The sequence below is a fragment of the Glandiceps talaboti genome, chromosome 23 (genome assembly GCF_964340395.1).
Source record: "Glandiceps talaboti chromosome 23, keGlaTala1.1, whole genome shotgun sequence".
NCBI lineage: Eukaryota > Metazoa > Hemichordata > Enteropneusta > Spengelidae > Glandiceps > Glandiceps talaboti.
In genome coordinates this window covers 5,660,453-5,676,280 of record NC_135571.1, presented here as the reverse complement: position 1 = coordinate 5,676,280, position 15,828 = coordinate 5,660,453, and the positions used below count along the sequence as shown (strand labels likewise).

Here is a 15,828-nt window from a genome sequence, read left to right as displayed (position 1 = left end):
TTATGGATTACATCAATCAATTAATAATAACATGTTTGCTCATTGACATTCATTGCGCATGTCAACCTGAAATTGATGTTTGTGTATGACCTTTGACATATATTCACATGCTTGTAGACTCAAGGTAATTCTATTTAGACAGTATTTCTTGTAATACAACCAATTTCCTTTTGTCTGCCTATGCAAGGGTCAAACATTGGCGTCAAAGTTGGTCTTTGAATTCAATGTAACACAGTATCCGACTAAACTCATATTCGACGCTATTGAAATGTAATGTCATATGTATACGTATCATGTGTTCATATTCGTAAGTATCAACGCAATATGACTTTTATACAGTGTATACTGTTGTGCATGGTCAAAATGACTCGTGGCTCTATCTTCACTTATATAATTTTTATGTCCAGGTTTTGGCAAGTGCTTAAGTTTTGTCCGTCTGCAAAGTTTACAGGCTTGCGAACTGTATTGACACGTTCTACGTCACCGCGCCGTGTATTAAACTGTGGAACGTTTAGTTGTTGCCTATAGGCTGTACAGCGATGGGAAGACTATCAACAAATCTCAAACTAGAAGTTTACCATCTGGAGCAACTAAGTGAAGTCATATAACTAGAAGTGACGATTCTAATCGACGCCATCAATGAAGGGTCGAATTCGTGCTCAAGAAAGATCAAGAGAAGCGCGACTAATGCAATCGGAAACGTTAAATCAGATTACACCTGTCGAGTGCGATTGCGCCAAATTAAATCAAATCATAACCCAATACAGAGTGACATGACAACGCCAATATTTCATTTCCAACATCCTGATACAGGAAATTTAAAGTAATAATATTTACCTGTGTAACTTGTGATGATTCAACTGGTTGTAACGGTACGGTGTGTTTGTAAACGTTGGTGTAGCCGGATGTCCTTCGTTCTTCGACTCGACAGTCTAATTTGAATCCCCGGATCTTTCAGTTCTTGACCTCGAAGGAATTTAATTTTGTGTGAGAACAATACATATAGTGCAACGGTGGCGTGCTGTCACAATTCCTATTGTGGTAACGAAGATTTACACATTTCCGATTATAAATGAACTATGTGAAGCAATTAATACGAGGGACCAATTAAATAAAATAGACGACCTTGGTGATGTACACAGTATATGAGAATGTCAGAAGTACATGAATACAATACTACTGTATATTTTAGCATAGAGTGTACTTTGTGTCTCGAATTTTTATGACATGTATATTCGAATAGATGTCTCACGTGTCGTTGACTACTATCCATCCTGCAAACTGAGACCAGATACGCACACAGACACACAGATACACTCGCATCGTTACAGGCACAAACAAGCGCACATACACATACGATATTTTATACGCGTATAAATAAATAAATACATGCATATAGTACATACATACATACATACATACATACATACATATTCTTCCTTGTCTGTGACTCTGGCTAGTATTCAGGGGAGGCCAACATGGGTTCGACTTCTACACATGACACTATTCTTTCCTCAATTTCATATATATATATATTTCATATATATATATATATATATATATATAGGAAGTCAGTGGTAAGATTTGTCCGTAGTACAGTGCTCGATACGTCTGCACGCAGAGCGGAGTATATGTTGAGGGTAGAGACGAAAAACCCGACTTGATTTTCTTCTACCCTCAACATATATATATATATATATATATATATATATATATATATATAAAATTATATATATATATATATATATATATATATATATATATATATATATATATATATATATATATATATATATATATATATATAAATTGCAGAGTTCATTTCTGAAAAACATCTCTTTCAAATGACATAACATGCTGCTACTGTTTATTATTTATTTTACAGATTTCTCAAATGGTGAGGTCACCTCTAACGGCAATGTGGTAAGTGGAATATTTCTGTTTCCATGCTTGAGTTCAAGATAGTGATAACATATCGATTTTCATAGGTCACCCGCAACGATCCGTGTTTGCTGTACATGTTTCGGTGATCTACTGTCAGAAACGGTGCTAGAGTTCACTTTGACTAGCAAGCTATCTTCGATAAAGATAACGCCCTCATCGACAGCAATGATACCACTGTTTACTGCTACCCCACTGGTCTCCGATAGGGTGACGCCCTCACCGACAGGAACGGTGTCACAGTAGCTGCTAGAGGCCACGAGTCTCTGCTGGAGTTGATGCACGCCCCCACCTACAAATATTTGCTTTATTGACTACTTTTATGAGTATTGACTACTTTCCTCATAAAGTCGTACAAATGAACAGGATACCATTCGTTTTAAATAACTGCACAATCTGCAAGCAGCACTTTGATAATGTTATCCACACCCACAGTAACTAATTCATAAATGCTTTCATTTTCATCTGTTCTATGTATATCTAGCCACTCCTATATATACTTTTTTTTTAAAATTATAAGTGATCAATTAATGTTTCAAAAAAACATTTACAACATTTTTTCTTGCTGTGTAGTGCATTCTGATTTGAGTCATCACTATAGTATGAATCATGTTGTATGGTATATAATAGTAAGAATGAAATTACTGTAAAGAAGGTTAACCTCCGGACATATTCGAGATTGTTGTGTTCATGTAGTGATAGACGTTTTGTCCATGGTGACGAATGAATTGAGCCCATATGTAGTCAAATCATCTGTCTGTATGTACGTATGTCTGTCTGTCTGTCTGTCTGTCTGTCTGTATGTATGTATGTATGTATGTATGTATGTATGTATGTATGTATGTATGTATGTATGTCTGTCTGTCTGTCTGTCTGTCTGTCTGTCTGTCTCGCTGTGTGTGTCTCTAAACATTGTATCTGTCTATTGCTGTCTGTGTGTGATTTCTTTCCTCTGTATCCCTGTCTCCCTCTCTGTGTCTTTCCGTTTGTCTTTGTCTGTCTGTCTGTCTGTGTGTGTGTGTCTCTCTCTCTCTCTCTCTCTCTCTCTCTCTCTCTCTCTCCCCTCTCTCTCAATCTCTCTCTTTCTCTCTCTCCCCCGGGGGATAAATAATAATTGATTATGTTGTCATTGATTATAATTCATTTATAAATATACACATATCCATACAAAGTTCGTTGACCACAACACAGATTGTCTAAACGAATATAATAAAATAATATTGCAAAGTGTAAGATAATGGATAGTATTTCATTTACAAATAAAAAATATCTGTGCTTCAGTTTAAGGAATGACATCGTAATAAAATAATGAATGACTTCGTATTCGAAGAATTGCATAATTCATAATCTAAAATAATAAATCATCAAACATAGTACCGAAATACGAAAGTGGAAAGACAAAAAATATCGACAGACTGAAAGAAAATGTTTTTGGCGCAGTCGTACATCAAGTAACATTACACTAAATTGATAGATTGTCGTCTGCGTACTGATCACGTGATTGCATTATCCAATTGAAATTGATTTATTTATTGTAATTATTCATGATAGTTAGGCGATGACTTCTGGTTCCTCTTCGATGATTGGTTTGACCAGTACACCGGCAACTACACCTTTGCGTCTTGACCTCGGTTTCGTGTTTCTACTCAGCGTGATAGTCCTAATTTTACTATCATTGTCATTATGTAGCTTGTTGTCAAGCGGATCATTGAGCAATGACGACGACTGATTGTCACGTGACGACTGGTTGTCATGTGATTGGCTGTCACTTAATGACTGATTGTTGTTTGATTGATTGTCATTTGACAATTCTTCTCCTTCATTGTCGTTCGATACGATTTTAGTTTTATCATCTGACCGATTTTCGTCGACTGAATTTGTTTCTTCTGTGTCACTTTGTTCTTGTATACCGTAAAGTTCAACTTTCGTATTTTGTTGTTTTTCTTTGAGCGCTTTTTCTCGCTTCTCCTTTTCGTAATTTTGGCGGGCTTTTCTCCATGCATCTATCTCTGGGTTGTCAGCCAATGCCTCTAAACCTCCAATCTTTGCAGCATTTGTGTTTTCCATTAGGCTCATCGCAGCGGTAGCTCTTTCTACAAGTTCTGCCATGGGTGGCGGTTTCGGCAATTCATAATCGAAGTTCCCACCGGCGTAAAACCTGGGCTGTGAGTGCTGATATTCCATTTCTTCGCGGGACATCAACGGTGGCCCAAGTCGATCGTCATCAATGTTGTCAGAAAGAGTGGGTTCGATATCAATTTCTTGGGGAATGTGTCCAGGTGTTTCGTCGTCGTCAATAAGATTAAACAATGCCTGTCGTCTGCCCCAACGTCCCGCCTTTTTTCTGCGTTCAATCTGAGCGCGTAAATCTGATATGCTGCTGAAGAAGGTTTGTTTGTCGGGAACATTAAAAGCACTGATTCTGCGCTCGCCTAGCCTGGCTTTTGTTCGTTTGCTTAAATTATCCAATACACGCCGATCAAAATCCCTGGCGGCATCTTCCATCCTGTCTCTCCTTATCGCTAGTTCGTTGATGTCACCATCGGCAATCATTCGTTGCAGTTGCCAAGGTGAACAATCCGGCAGGTGACGGCGCACCAACGTCAACGTTGACAGCGATTGCGTCGAGATATTCAGACTTGGGAAGTAAGATTCGTTTCTGACTAAATTGTCGTTTCTACTATAAATTTTATGGCACTCTTGACACATATTTGGACCAAATACATCACAACATTCACGTGACATGTCATTTATCGTCTGCGACAATTCCTCGTTTAGAATACTTTCAGCACGAAGACACGGATTTCGTTTGTATTTTAGATTCAAATATTTATCCTCCATAATTTTTTCTGTGACTGCCACCGAATGAGGGCGTGGTGAGAATTGGCCCCTATCGACCATATGCTCCACCATTTTGTGACGTGTCATTGAGGAACTACTTCGATGCTCATCGTTTGCCATGGCAACGAGATCGATCGCATTGACAGATAACTCGTCGCTGTCATCTTCTTCCGAACAGTTGCTGCTAAAGTTTGTAAGTTCGGGTATCGTCGTTGCGGGTCGTCGTGGCGATTCATCCGGACTCGTCACAACCAGATGTGGTAACTGAAAAGCGTCAATTGGGGTTTGTCCATTTGTCCTTGCTCGTAACACTGAGGGCGCTCTGTTTTCCGCTGGTCTCGTTTTGTCCAATATCAAAACTTGTACATGACCGGGATAATCTCTTCCTTTCCTTGATTCAGTGACGCCTGCTATTCTTCGGGGACTGAGATCACGTCGTAGCCTCGATCGAGGTGTCAATCTACTGCTGGTTACTAACATCCTCTTTCGTCTTCTTCTCCCATCCCCATGTCCAGCACTGCTGTACACCTAGAGAAATATAAAAATGAAAGAGATAAATAGTTTGTATGATATCATAGCTGGATCCCATAAACAGAGAAAGAACTGCTTTAACCTTGATCAAAACATGTAGGCAAACCTTAAACAGCCACCAGGGAGTGAAGACAAGATAGTGGAAGGGAGAGAAACAGAGAATGACAGATGAACATTCAGAATTATGCACGAGTCAATGTCAACCCTCCCCCACCTCGGGGCATAGTGGGGGATTTGAAAATTAGTCTTATAAAATTTGTCAAATGCCCCACCCCCTGGGGCAAGACATTCTGGAAAATCACCACCTAAAACAAGTAAAACTCCCAACATTTGCCCAACCCCAATGGGTGGGCCATTCAAAAATTCTGACCGACACACAACCACTCTTTTACGTCCGTGAAAATGACTAGGGAGTCAATATGAGGCAATTGCCCCACCCCTCGGGCATTGTTTCATAGCAAACACGGTCTAATCCCCCACATTTGTCCCGTATCGCCCGAGGTGGGGTCCCTCGGGCATTACATTGGGTCGTGCATTATAAAAGGTAAATGGATCTAGATACTCTGATACAGAGAGATAAACCAGGCAGATATACCGACAGAGATGGGAGATAGCACAAGACAGACATACAGACAGACAGACACGGGGTAGGTACTAAAGGGCGACAACTAGGTTTTCTCTAAAATTGGTTGAATTGGTGAATCGTTGCAGGGTGGAAAATGGTTAGTTCTTGCCTGAGATTAAATATCACAAATTCTTTGTAGCAACATAACGTACCCACGGATTCACATGGACTTAATACAATTCATTACAGTGACAACCAATTGTCTCTCAAGTCGTTATTGTCTTGTTACCTAAGCCTCCCTAGAATCTACGTATATTCAGGTAGCTAGCGTTGTTTACAACCTTGTCAGGTGTCCTATGACTCAACAAAACTTTTCACAGGTTTGTGTTGATAACATCCTCTCTGTGGCATAACAAACAAAACCAATGTGACACGATTGTATGTGCCGTTGACGTAACTAGTATTCAAGTGACCCAGCAACAGGTCGTTATCAAATACGCAAATCGTTTCAAACTTTGGTTTCCTTCCAAGCAACTGAAGGACAATGTTGAGGTGGAACATACTAAATAAATAACAGCAAACAAAAAAGGTACATGCCGTAGTGCCGATTAACACGACAATTCAAACAAGTTATAACGAACTGCTTGTGTAGAAATCCCAGCAAATTTAAATTTGTACAAAGGGTCAGACGCCAACAACACTTGATATGTGCTTTGTATCCTCAGAGTTCATACCGATCTTTTTCTGCCTCTCCACTTGCCCTGTCTGACTTTAAATTTGTTTCTCTCCAAGTACATTTCTCTCACACTGTCCCTTTTATTGCCATATCTATCTCCCCACACGTCTACATATACACCATCTGTGTGTGTATATATATATATATATATATATATATATATATATATATATATATATATATATATATATATATATATATATATATATATATATATATATATATATATATATATGTGTGTCTGTGTGTGTGTGTCTGTGTGTGTGTGTGTGTGTGTGTGTCTGTGTGTGTATCTGTGTCTGTCTGTGTCTGTCTGTCGGTATGTATGTATGTATGTATGTATGTATGTATGTATGTATGTATGTATGTATGTATGTATGTATGTATGTAGGTGTTTGTGTCTGTGTCTGTCTGCATGTCTGTCTGTCTGTCTGTGTGTATGTCTGTCCGCCCGCCTGCCCATCCATCCACCCACCCATACACACACACTTGCATATACATACATACATACATACATACATACATACATACATACATACATACATACATACATACATACATACATACATACATATATCCACACTCTCCTTCTTCGTCTATCTCCCAGTGTCTCCATCTAGCTCTCTTGCACGTAAAAGTGCTCTCCTACCCTACTTCATGCAAATACGTGGAATGAAAAGGAGTTCCAGCCTATGAGTAGTTCTCCCGTCTCTCTCTCTCTCTCTCTCTCTCTCTCTCTCTCTCTCTCTCTCTCTCTCTCTCTCTCTCTCTCTCTCTCTCTCTCTCTCTCTCTCTCTCTCTCTCTCTCTCTCTCCCTCCCTCTCCCTCCCCCCCCCCTCTCTCTCTCTCTCTCTCTCTCTCTCTCTCTCTCTCTCTCTCTCTCTCTCTCTCTCTCTCTCTCGCTCTCTCTCTCTCTCTCTCTCTCTCAATTATGTCTGTACCACCGATATATAGTTCATACAAATATTACTGAACAAAGACACAACAAATCTTTACATTTCCATCCAACTCAGACGTAAAGAAAACAGAACGCTTGGCAAATTTACACAAGACTATTATGTATACATTTGTCGTTGCATACTGAGATATCGATCACTCAGTTCTTTAAGATCAATTCTGTCAATATTTCTCCGAGTGTACATGTATCAGTCTATTTATACCATGTGTTCAGAAACAAGGCGAAAGAATCGATGAGAATTCTCGCTTTTATTCTCACCTGTCCACTTCTTGTAGAAAATTTAGTTCCAGTAATCTTAATATGGAAAGTTTCTGAGATAGTAAGAAAAGTCTATGATTTGAGTAATGTAGTATTTTTAGGTCATTGCGACACCACGTGTACTATTATGACACAATTCGGTGATAGTAAACACCACAAATATAGGCGAGAATTTCACGAGTATCCACACCTCCACCCTCACACCATGGTTATTAAAATACAGATATTATAATATCCGAAACTGCAATATAGCATAAAGTACAACTCTGAATCCGGTTGCTTTCGAGTACATGTACATGGCATGGCATGGGTCGCGCGCTCATTTGCATATGTGCAGCATTACACTGCATCGCGCGCTCATTTGCATAATGGAATACAATGGTTTCCACTATCATGACTATTGCACTGAAGTACCATGAAAACCGATAATATACTCGCGCACCTATGCAACTATGGTGACTTGTGTATAAAGATACAGTGATTTAGACTTGGTGTTTCACTCAATCATGTGACATGATATTTAATGCACAACCTCAGATAACTTCTAATGCAAAAGAAACAATCGAGTCGTGCACAATGGGAAGGTAGTTAGTCTAATTGAAATGTCGATTATTAGTTAGCAAATAAACAATTGGAGCCATTAAAATCATCAGGTCCATGTGTAATGTTTTCATTAGAAGTCTTTTTTACTGTACTGTGAAAGAATAGCAATGTTTATCACTGTTCAATGTGGTTGGACAAAGGATCCACGTGTGTTTGTTGTGTCTCTGGTATTGTTAGTCTACAGTTGAAATATGTCTAGCTCTGTGTGAAAAATGTAATGTGTCATGAATGAAACACCAAGCCTACATCATTTTAGCTGTAACTATTGTGTTTCAGTATTGTACTTCAGTGCAAATACCAACAGTACTAGTATACGGGCGCACCGATGCAAGTAAAATTTGTTATCACTGATACACATGTAATAATGACTGATGTGTTAATATCTATTCTCATGGTGTTCACTACTTTGTCTGTAATCTTAAACCCATCCCACTATCATGTCCAGTATTGTGTACTATCCTCTAGAATGATAGTGAGTAAGGTAGGAGATTACAATTTCGTCATCTTTAAACTGTTTTTATGTACTCCCATAGTTTGCTTTATACACACAACATGAAATCACTCTAGTGGATATACAGGTAAATTAACAGACTTACATGTATACCAATCTACCTGCCTACATATAACTATTTACAAAGAGAGACATACGATGTATATACATAGCTTTGCACGTACAAATCATTCTATTTTTATACGTCCTCGCATTCCCATCCAACAGCAAATATACACGTGGAACAGCATGTCCCCATGAACACAGCGCATATACGCGTGACACCACGCACGTGCATTATACATACATACATACATACATACATACATACATACATACATACATACATACATACATACATACATACATTTGTTAATCCTCATTTTTGTTCATAATTTATGATTAAACACCTTCCCAGTCATTCCTAAATTCAATAATGTATATCGTACATCAACTGAGATTTACATATAACGTTCCCTTCTTTCATCTCAGTCCATTCTTTGACAACAACGCCTCATCGAAATAATCAAAGACGATGAACCAACAATTGGTCGAGCGACGAAGAAAGGGGATTCATTAGCAAGCTTGTATATTCTACACAATCAACATAAAACATTTGATTGCAGACAGATACATGCTTTCCTAGTTGTAGAGTTCCAAAACACTTAATCAGTGCCGGCTTTACGCTTTTTTCGTTAATGAACTCTCAGACCTCTGATTTGGTACCCCTGTTAACCAAAATCATCTGAGCACGCCGCCAAAAATGCTGTTGTATATCCGTGCCCTACCTGATCAACACCGGGTGTACTCATACTGGCCTTCGCTACACAAATACAACTTTACAATTCAATATGAAACATTTAGTGCCACAGATGTCGGTGGAGCTCATCCTCGCTGAAGCATCTTCACATTCCTAGCCAAGTTCCTCGGAATGTCACCACACTTTAACTGACAAATATGTGCAACATTTTTGTAATCGTTGTTTCACTGTCGTTGTTAGGCGCTACAAGGGATGCCTCTCAGAAAGATACCAATCCCCTTTTGTTCTTTGGTGTACAGTCATCGATTTTAATTCAAGAACAGACAATGCAAATGAGTGTCTTGCTGTTGTCATTCCAACATTTGCAAATACATTGACGAGTTCTAAAGACGTGTATGCTAACAATAGCAAGTGGACGAACTAGCAATCGATAACAATAGCAAGACTTCATAAATACGTAATATGGCGGTAACTTCACGCTTGGCCTAAAACCCCCAAATTTCCCTTTTGAGGTAAACATTTTCTTTAAAGGATTGCATTCACCTTCAAGGCAAGAAACAGACAATGAATTCAAACAACATCTTTGTAAAGTTTCCACTTAACCAGATCGTGTCTGACGTAACGACTGAAATTGTGGACCAGGTGGACAACTCTAGTACACCCGGGCTATTTACGTTAATGGACGTCTAAATATAACTGTGACAGTCTTCCTTCGGCTGGAATGACCGTTATATAATATCAACCAACGTATAGAATAACATGCCTACCTTTAGCACGTCGGCGGACGCCATAAAATCTAGAACTATGCATGAAACTTAGAATATCCCAGGAAGAAATATGCCTTGTCTTCAGGTCTTCACGATGACTACTAATGTTATCATCTGCCAGTGACTCGGAATTTAGGTTGGCCAAATATATAAGTTTGATTATCTTAAAGTTAAATATTAACAGCTAAATAGTTTTTAATCCGTTGATATCTATGTTCATGACGAACTTGAAATGGTTGAGTGGAAATTCAAGGCCAGACACCAATTAGGAGAAATACTCGAATCTGATTAAACTGAGTGTTGACTCTTTACCAGGAATTTCTACTTGATAGCGGTTTCAAGGTATCCGGGGAACACCCCGGTAGCTCCTTACTGCGCTCTAAGAAATCGCGTGTTGTTGTGTATTCTTGACGCGTTTTAAGATCCGTGATCAAAGGATTTAGCACTTTAGAGCTTCATATATCAAAACTGATTTTGTTCAGAATAATATATCTCAATAATTCCCATGGTTACGTAGAAGTACTGGAACAATGCAGAACAATATATTTTACTAAGATTTCGGGATATTCCATGTAAATTCATTACATTAACAAATGAACTGAAATCAGTACACCCTTGTTTTATACTGAGTTACCAACAGGTCAGATCTAAGTTTATTCCAGAATTTTATTTCTCACTTGTATGTGATTGGAAAGTAATTTTGTTATGCAGTCTACAAACACATTCAGTCTTCAACAATTTGGAAAATTTACATTCTTTGCCATGAAAGTACGTAAACAGATTTTGAAAAAAAAACTGTGCGTAAGATGATTTACATTTGTATTTATTTATTTTGCGTTGAATATACTTGTATGGTACCCTTTGTGACCATTATTCTTTATTCAGGTATGCACATTTTAAGGCACATGTCCTATAACACCGAATAAACCGTGAAAAAAATATATACCGAAAGTATTTCAATATCTCCCTCAATGGAAAAAAAATCTGAAAGACTATAACTTTTAATTTGTCAGTATTAACCAATCCCCATGAGCTAGTCCAGTAAAAATTACAACCTTTTCAAGGATTATTTGCTTTCAGGAAATATATACCGGTACGTATATAACTGATAGTCTACAAAATATTTCAAAATTCAGTGCACACCCCCACCCCTCATCCCCATTTGGTACCCGGATGCACGCTTACGTAATGATCTTGCGATATGGATACACTGATCTATTACTGTGAATTACGATTTAGTCTTACGTTTCTAAGAATATTGAAAACATTGTACAACATTTTTGCCAGTCATCTGTGTCCTACTCATTTCATTTCACATATTAAGGGGGTTAGTTAGTGCCATAGGCTGAGGTCTTAACTACACTCAAAATGCGATTTAGAGAAAAATGCTAAACGTATTTCAGCACTAGGCATTTATACCCCCGAGTCAAATTTATAATACGTTTTTTTTTCGAGTACTTGTCTTCACCCAGAATATTTTTGTGAGATAAGAAAACAGACAACAAACTATTTGAAACTATTATTGGGCCTTTGAGAAATATGCCATTTTCAGAAAATTAAAAAAAAAAACACATTTGACTAGGTCGTTTTACTCTGAGCCAATTTTAATTCACGTTAAAGGCGAGTCGGAATGAAATTCAGCCATTTTATGAAATTAGAAATCACACATGGACAAAATTAGAATTGTTAAAAGTGGAAAATCACAAAAAAAATGTTTTAGCTCCTTATAGCATTAACCTCTTCATAACTGTAAAATAATTCGTAAAAAAAATGAAAGTTGACCTACAATATCATTTCTTGCTGGCCAAAACAAATGTATAAATAAGACTTAATACCAGAACAGTGGCAAAACATTCTGAAATCATAAAAAGTGTACTGTCTCAACAGTATTGCTTACAATGTAATGTCAATAAAGAAATTCAAAGTTACATGGCATTGAACCAACTTGAAGGTCAACTAAAACGAACAATAATATCTGTTCATATGTGGAATAGCTGCCACTGAATTAAATTGTCAGATCTCCTCTAAAACGTCAGAGAAATCAAATAACCATCTCGATCAAGTAACCATCTTTTGTAGGGGTTTCAATCATTTAGCCATGTTTACTTATCCGGTAGAACATACCATCGGATAACAATAATTTTGAAGGAAAGGTAACATTATTGAAACCTGAATGGGTGTGTACAGCGCCATCGTTTGTCAAAACCTCGTAGGTCACAAATTATTTCCCCGGTATTGTCCTGCACAAGAAGTAAACAATCTCCGTTATAGATAGCAATCAGTTTATATCTAGTTTAAGCTGTTGTGGACAACAACTTATACAGATCTGGATGTACAAGAAGAGATACTCAAATGGGAGATAGTACTATGTTCGGAGATAGTTTCAGGTTCTGACTATAGATGACGCTGTATACACTCCTTCATGCTTCAATGTCCCGGCAATTTCCTAATGGAAATACGTGCAGGTATAAGCAACTAAACGTTATATTTTCATTTAGTTACAGGTATAAATCAGACCTGTCAAGGATAACAACTTATATGTATATTTGGATGTACTGGCAGAGACGCTCTTAGCAACGAACAGCGACTAGAGTAACCCCCTGAATGTCTACCACAAAAGGGATTGACTTTTTATTGGAGTTGTGCATAGACACGTCGTAGTGCCTAACTATATATCTTCTTCACTGAACATAGATAAAGGTAAGATAAAATGAGAAGAGCTGAATAGTAATGGTGTCTCTTGAGTTTTCTTCTTACTATATACAAAAATGTAATTGACACCCATTAAATCTAATGCTAACACGCATGGCCGCTCTTTAGTAGTTTCATTGTCATTTTAGCCCGCCAAAACTTTTTACTCCAAAATTTATGAAATACCACAAAAATTGTGGAAATTTTGAACAAAGATCCTATTTTCAATATTTGCTCGAAAATCATAGATTTCTGTTTTGATCGTTTTTTCGGGAACATTCGAAAGAAAGTAGAAACCTTGAACACTAGGCAAGTGAATTACTTTCGTCTAAAGGTCACGTGATCCATTTAGTGTGTTTCTATTGACATTGTTTATAATGGTGTCAAGAATTGTGTGCGAAACAAGATAAAACCTGGTTGAACTATAGGCATTTGTCATGATTGTACAATAGGAGAGGTCATGACCCCATCACGGTACGAAATTGATCATCGGTGGTGTATCGTCCAAATCTGACCTTCTGACGGCATTGTTTGGTTGTTTTACTGCCTCTCAAGCCTCGACAGTGGTTCAACTAATTTGTCTGTCTGTAAACATGGCGATAACTGCTGTCGTTCGACAACAAAGAACGCAAACAGGTGCATTTATATCGCCGCCTACACATAGTTATACAACCACGAGTAACCCTGCATCAGTGAGTTTACCATTATTCCCTTATACAGAGCCATATTCCTACTGGTGAATGCCTGGAATCCATACTAACTACAGCTGAAACAGGGAATGTTCACCAGAAGACTGGACATTAAATTGAAATTTGCATGTACGATCAACTTGATCACTGTCCCAAGTTTAGATTTTTGTTTTGCTTGATACTTTAATTTACTACAGTAACTGAACACAACATGATTGTTATTGAGGGATTCTAAAATGCGGAATTAATGTAACCAAAACGCTCTCCTCAATCACAACCTTACTGTGTTCAGCATTAAAAGTACTCTTGTCTAGCAATGAAAACAACAGCGTCAACTTGCCAAATGATTGGCGATGATCATCTCGAAATTGACATGATGTAGTCTTCTGGCGAACGCTGCGTGTTTTAGCTGTACATCATAATTCAAAGTGCAATGTACAGAGAACGTTAACGTAACATATGTTGTCGGAATCTTAAGTTTACTGCAGGACATTTCATTCCGTACACATACATGTACGTGCATGTACCGTAGAATATTTACATGAGCAGTTTAAATTTCACGGGTAGTCATTACAAGGACAGTTTGAATCGCAGCAGATGTCAACTAATGCGATATATCCTACATTTTCTGAGTATAAACACAGAGAATACATTTACCAACATAATATGTGTACAACCGTATAATTTTAGAAATTTCAGCAATTTACACTTAGTCTAAGTTACAAGAACTTCATTCATAAAGGCCTTTCGCTATTCATGCTGACTAGAATACATGTGATACATCTTAAAGTTATAAACATACTAAACTGTGGCTGAGATCATTTGGCACCAAATTAGTACATGTGCAGTTGGAAGATGTCCGCGACTGTTTCATGCTCAGTAATATGATAACCCCGGATTCCAGTCGTGTGGAGGCTTTTCTCTCACTGGGCCCCTTGGTAGGTTATAAGCGAGAGCAAACTCCACACACGACTTTTTCCTTCGATAGTTTGTGAACCACTTTGCTTGTTTAGTAAAATTTACCATTTCTGCTGTCAGATGTACTGCGGAATAGTCCAGAGACTTGATTTGGCGTCACTATCTCAAGAAGCCCTCTAACTTTTAAAAGATTTTTAACTTTTGAGTACTCTGATTACATCAACGAATATTTGCTCGGTAATTAAACATGCACTTGACCAAGTCCTGGCTATGAGTGTCATCGTCAGTGGCGGCAATATACCCGTTATCAAAGCGCCAATATCAATACAATATGTTTGACATGGTAAACTGTCACACAGACGAGACAGTCAACTAATATTTAACACGCTTCTCGTGACAACCCAGATAAGTAATGTGGTCATTCGTTGCCCAAATCCCCCCTTACTAGACATTTCCAGACACATTTACACTAAATGTTCTCGAAGCGTCAAAATCATAACAAATTTCCCGAAATTTGTGTTATTTTTACCTACCAAAGTACCATACACAACGCCGTGAAATCCGAAGTCCTCAGTCTGTTCTTCGTGTCCGTTTGTAGTGTTTGGTGCGTGAGTTTATATGTTACAAAACAAAGTCACCAAACATGTTTGAATCCCCAAGGACCATACAAATTACTCTTGATAAATTCAACGCCCGAGGCTACACCATACTTATCGGGGCCTTTCATGACTTGGATTTCGATGAATTCCGTGCACGTTTATAAGTATGTTAGTGTTTAGTGCCTGGTGTCAAATGTACACTTCAAATATGGCTATCGAATATTTAGTAGACACTGGTGTTTATCTACCCCTGTTACCGTGTACTACTTCCCTACGCTCCTCAGCATTTCATCTTATTAACAAAAACGACAACTCAGTAATGTGGGGAAAAAAATACAATTTGTTTATCCAGCAACTTGAAAGTAGTTAAGAAAAGAAACCCTCTTGGTAATAACTATTTTAGCAGTCGAGTCTGCTTTGCCTTGCATAGCAACACGCACCACTCATGACTTCCCTCCTAACCCTGTACCCCTTAGCTACT

At 38.0% G+C, this 15,828-nt stretch overlaps 1 protein-coding gene across 3 annotated transcripts in view; it reads right to left on the bottom strand.

Moving 5' to 3' along the window:
• Positions 1–3,112: 3,112 nt before the first annotated feature.
• LOC144452940 (uncharacterized) overlaps positions 3,113–15,828 on the bottom strand; it is a 13,360-nt gene continuing 644 nt past the window's right edge. The window contains exons 1-2 of one of the 3 annotated variants that reach the window (XM_078144171.1): positions 15,282–15,406; positions 3,113–5,310 (exon numbers count right to left, since the gene is read on the bottom strand). In XM_078144171.1, coding sequence (XP_078000297.1) covers positions 3,493–5,262 — 1,770 coding nt within the window. In that variant the 5' untranslated portion in view covers positions 5,263–5,310; positions 15,282–15,406 and the 3' untranslated portion in view covers positions 3,113–3,492. Of the gene's footprint in view, positions 5,311–6,090; positions 6,269–15,281; positions 15,407–15,828 lie in introns of those variants that run through there. The other 2 variants (XM_078144172.1, XM_078144170.1) reach the window with 2 other exon arrangements.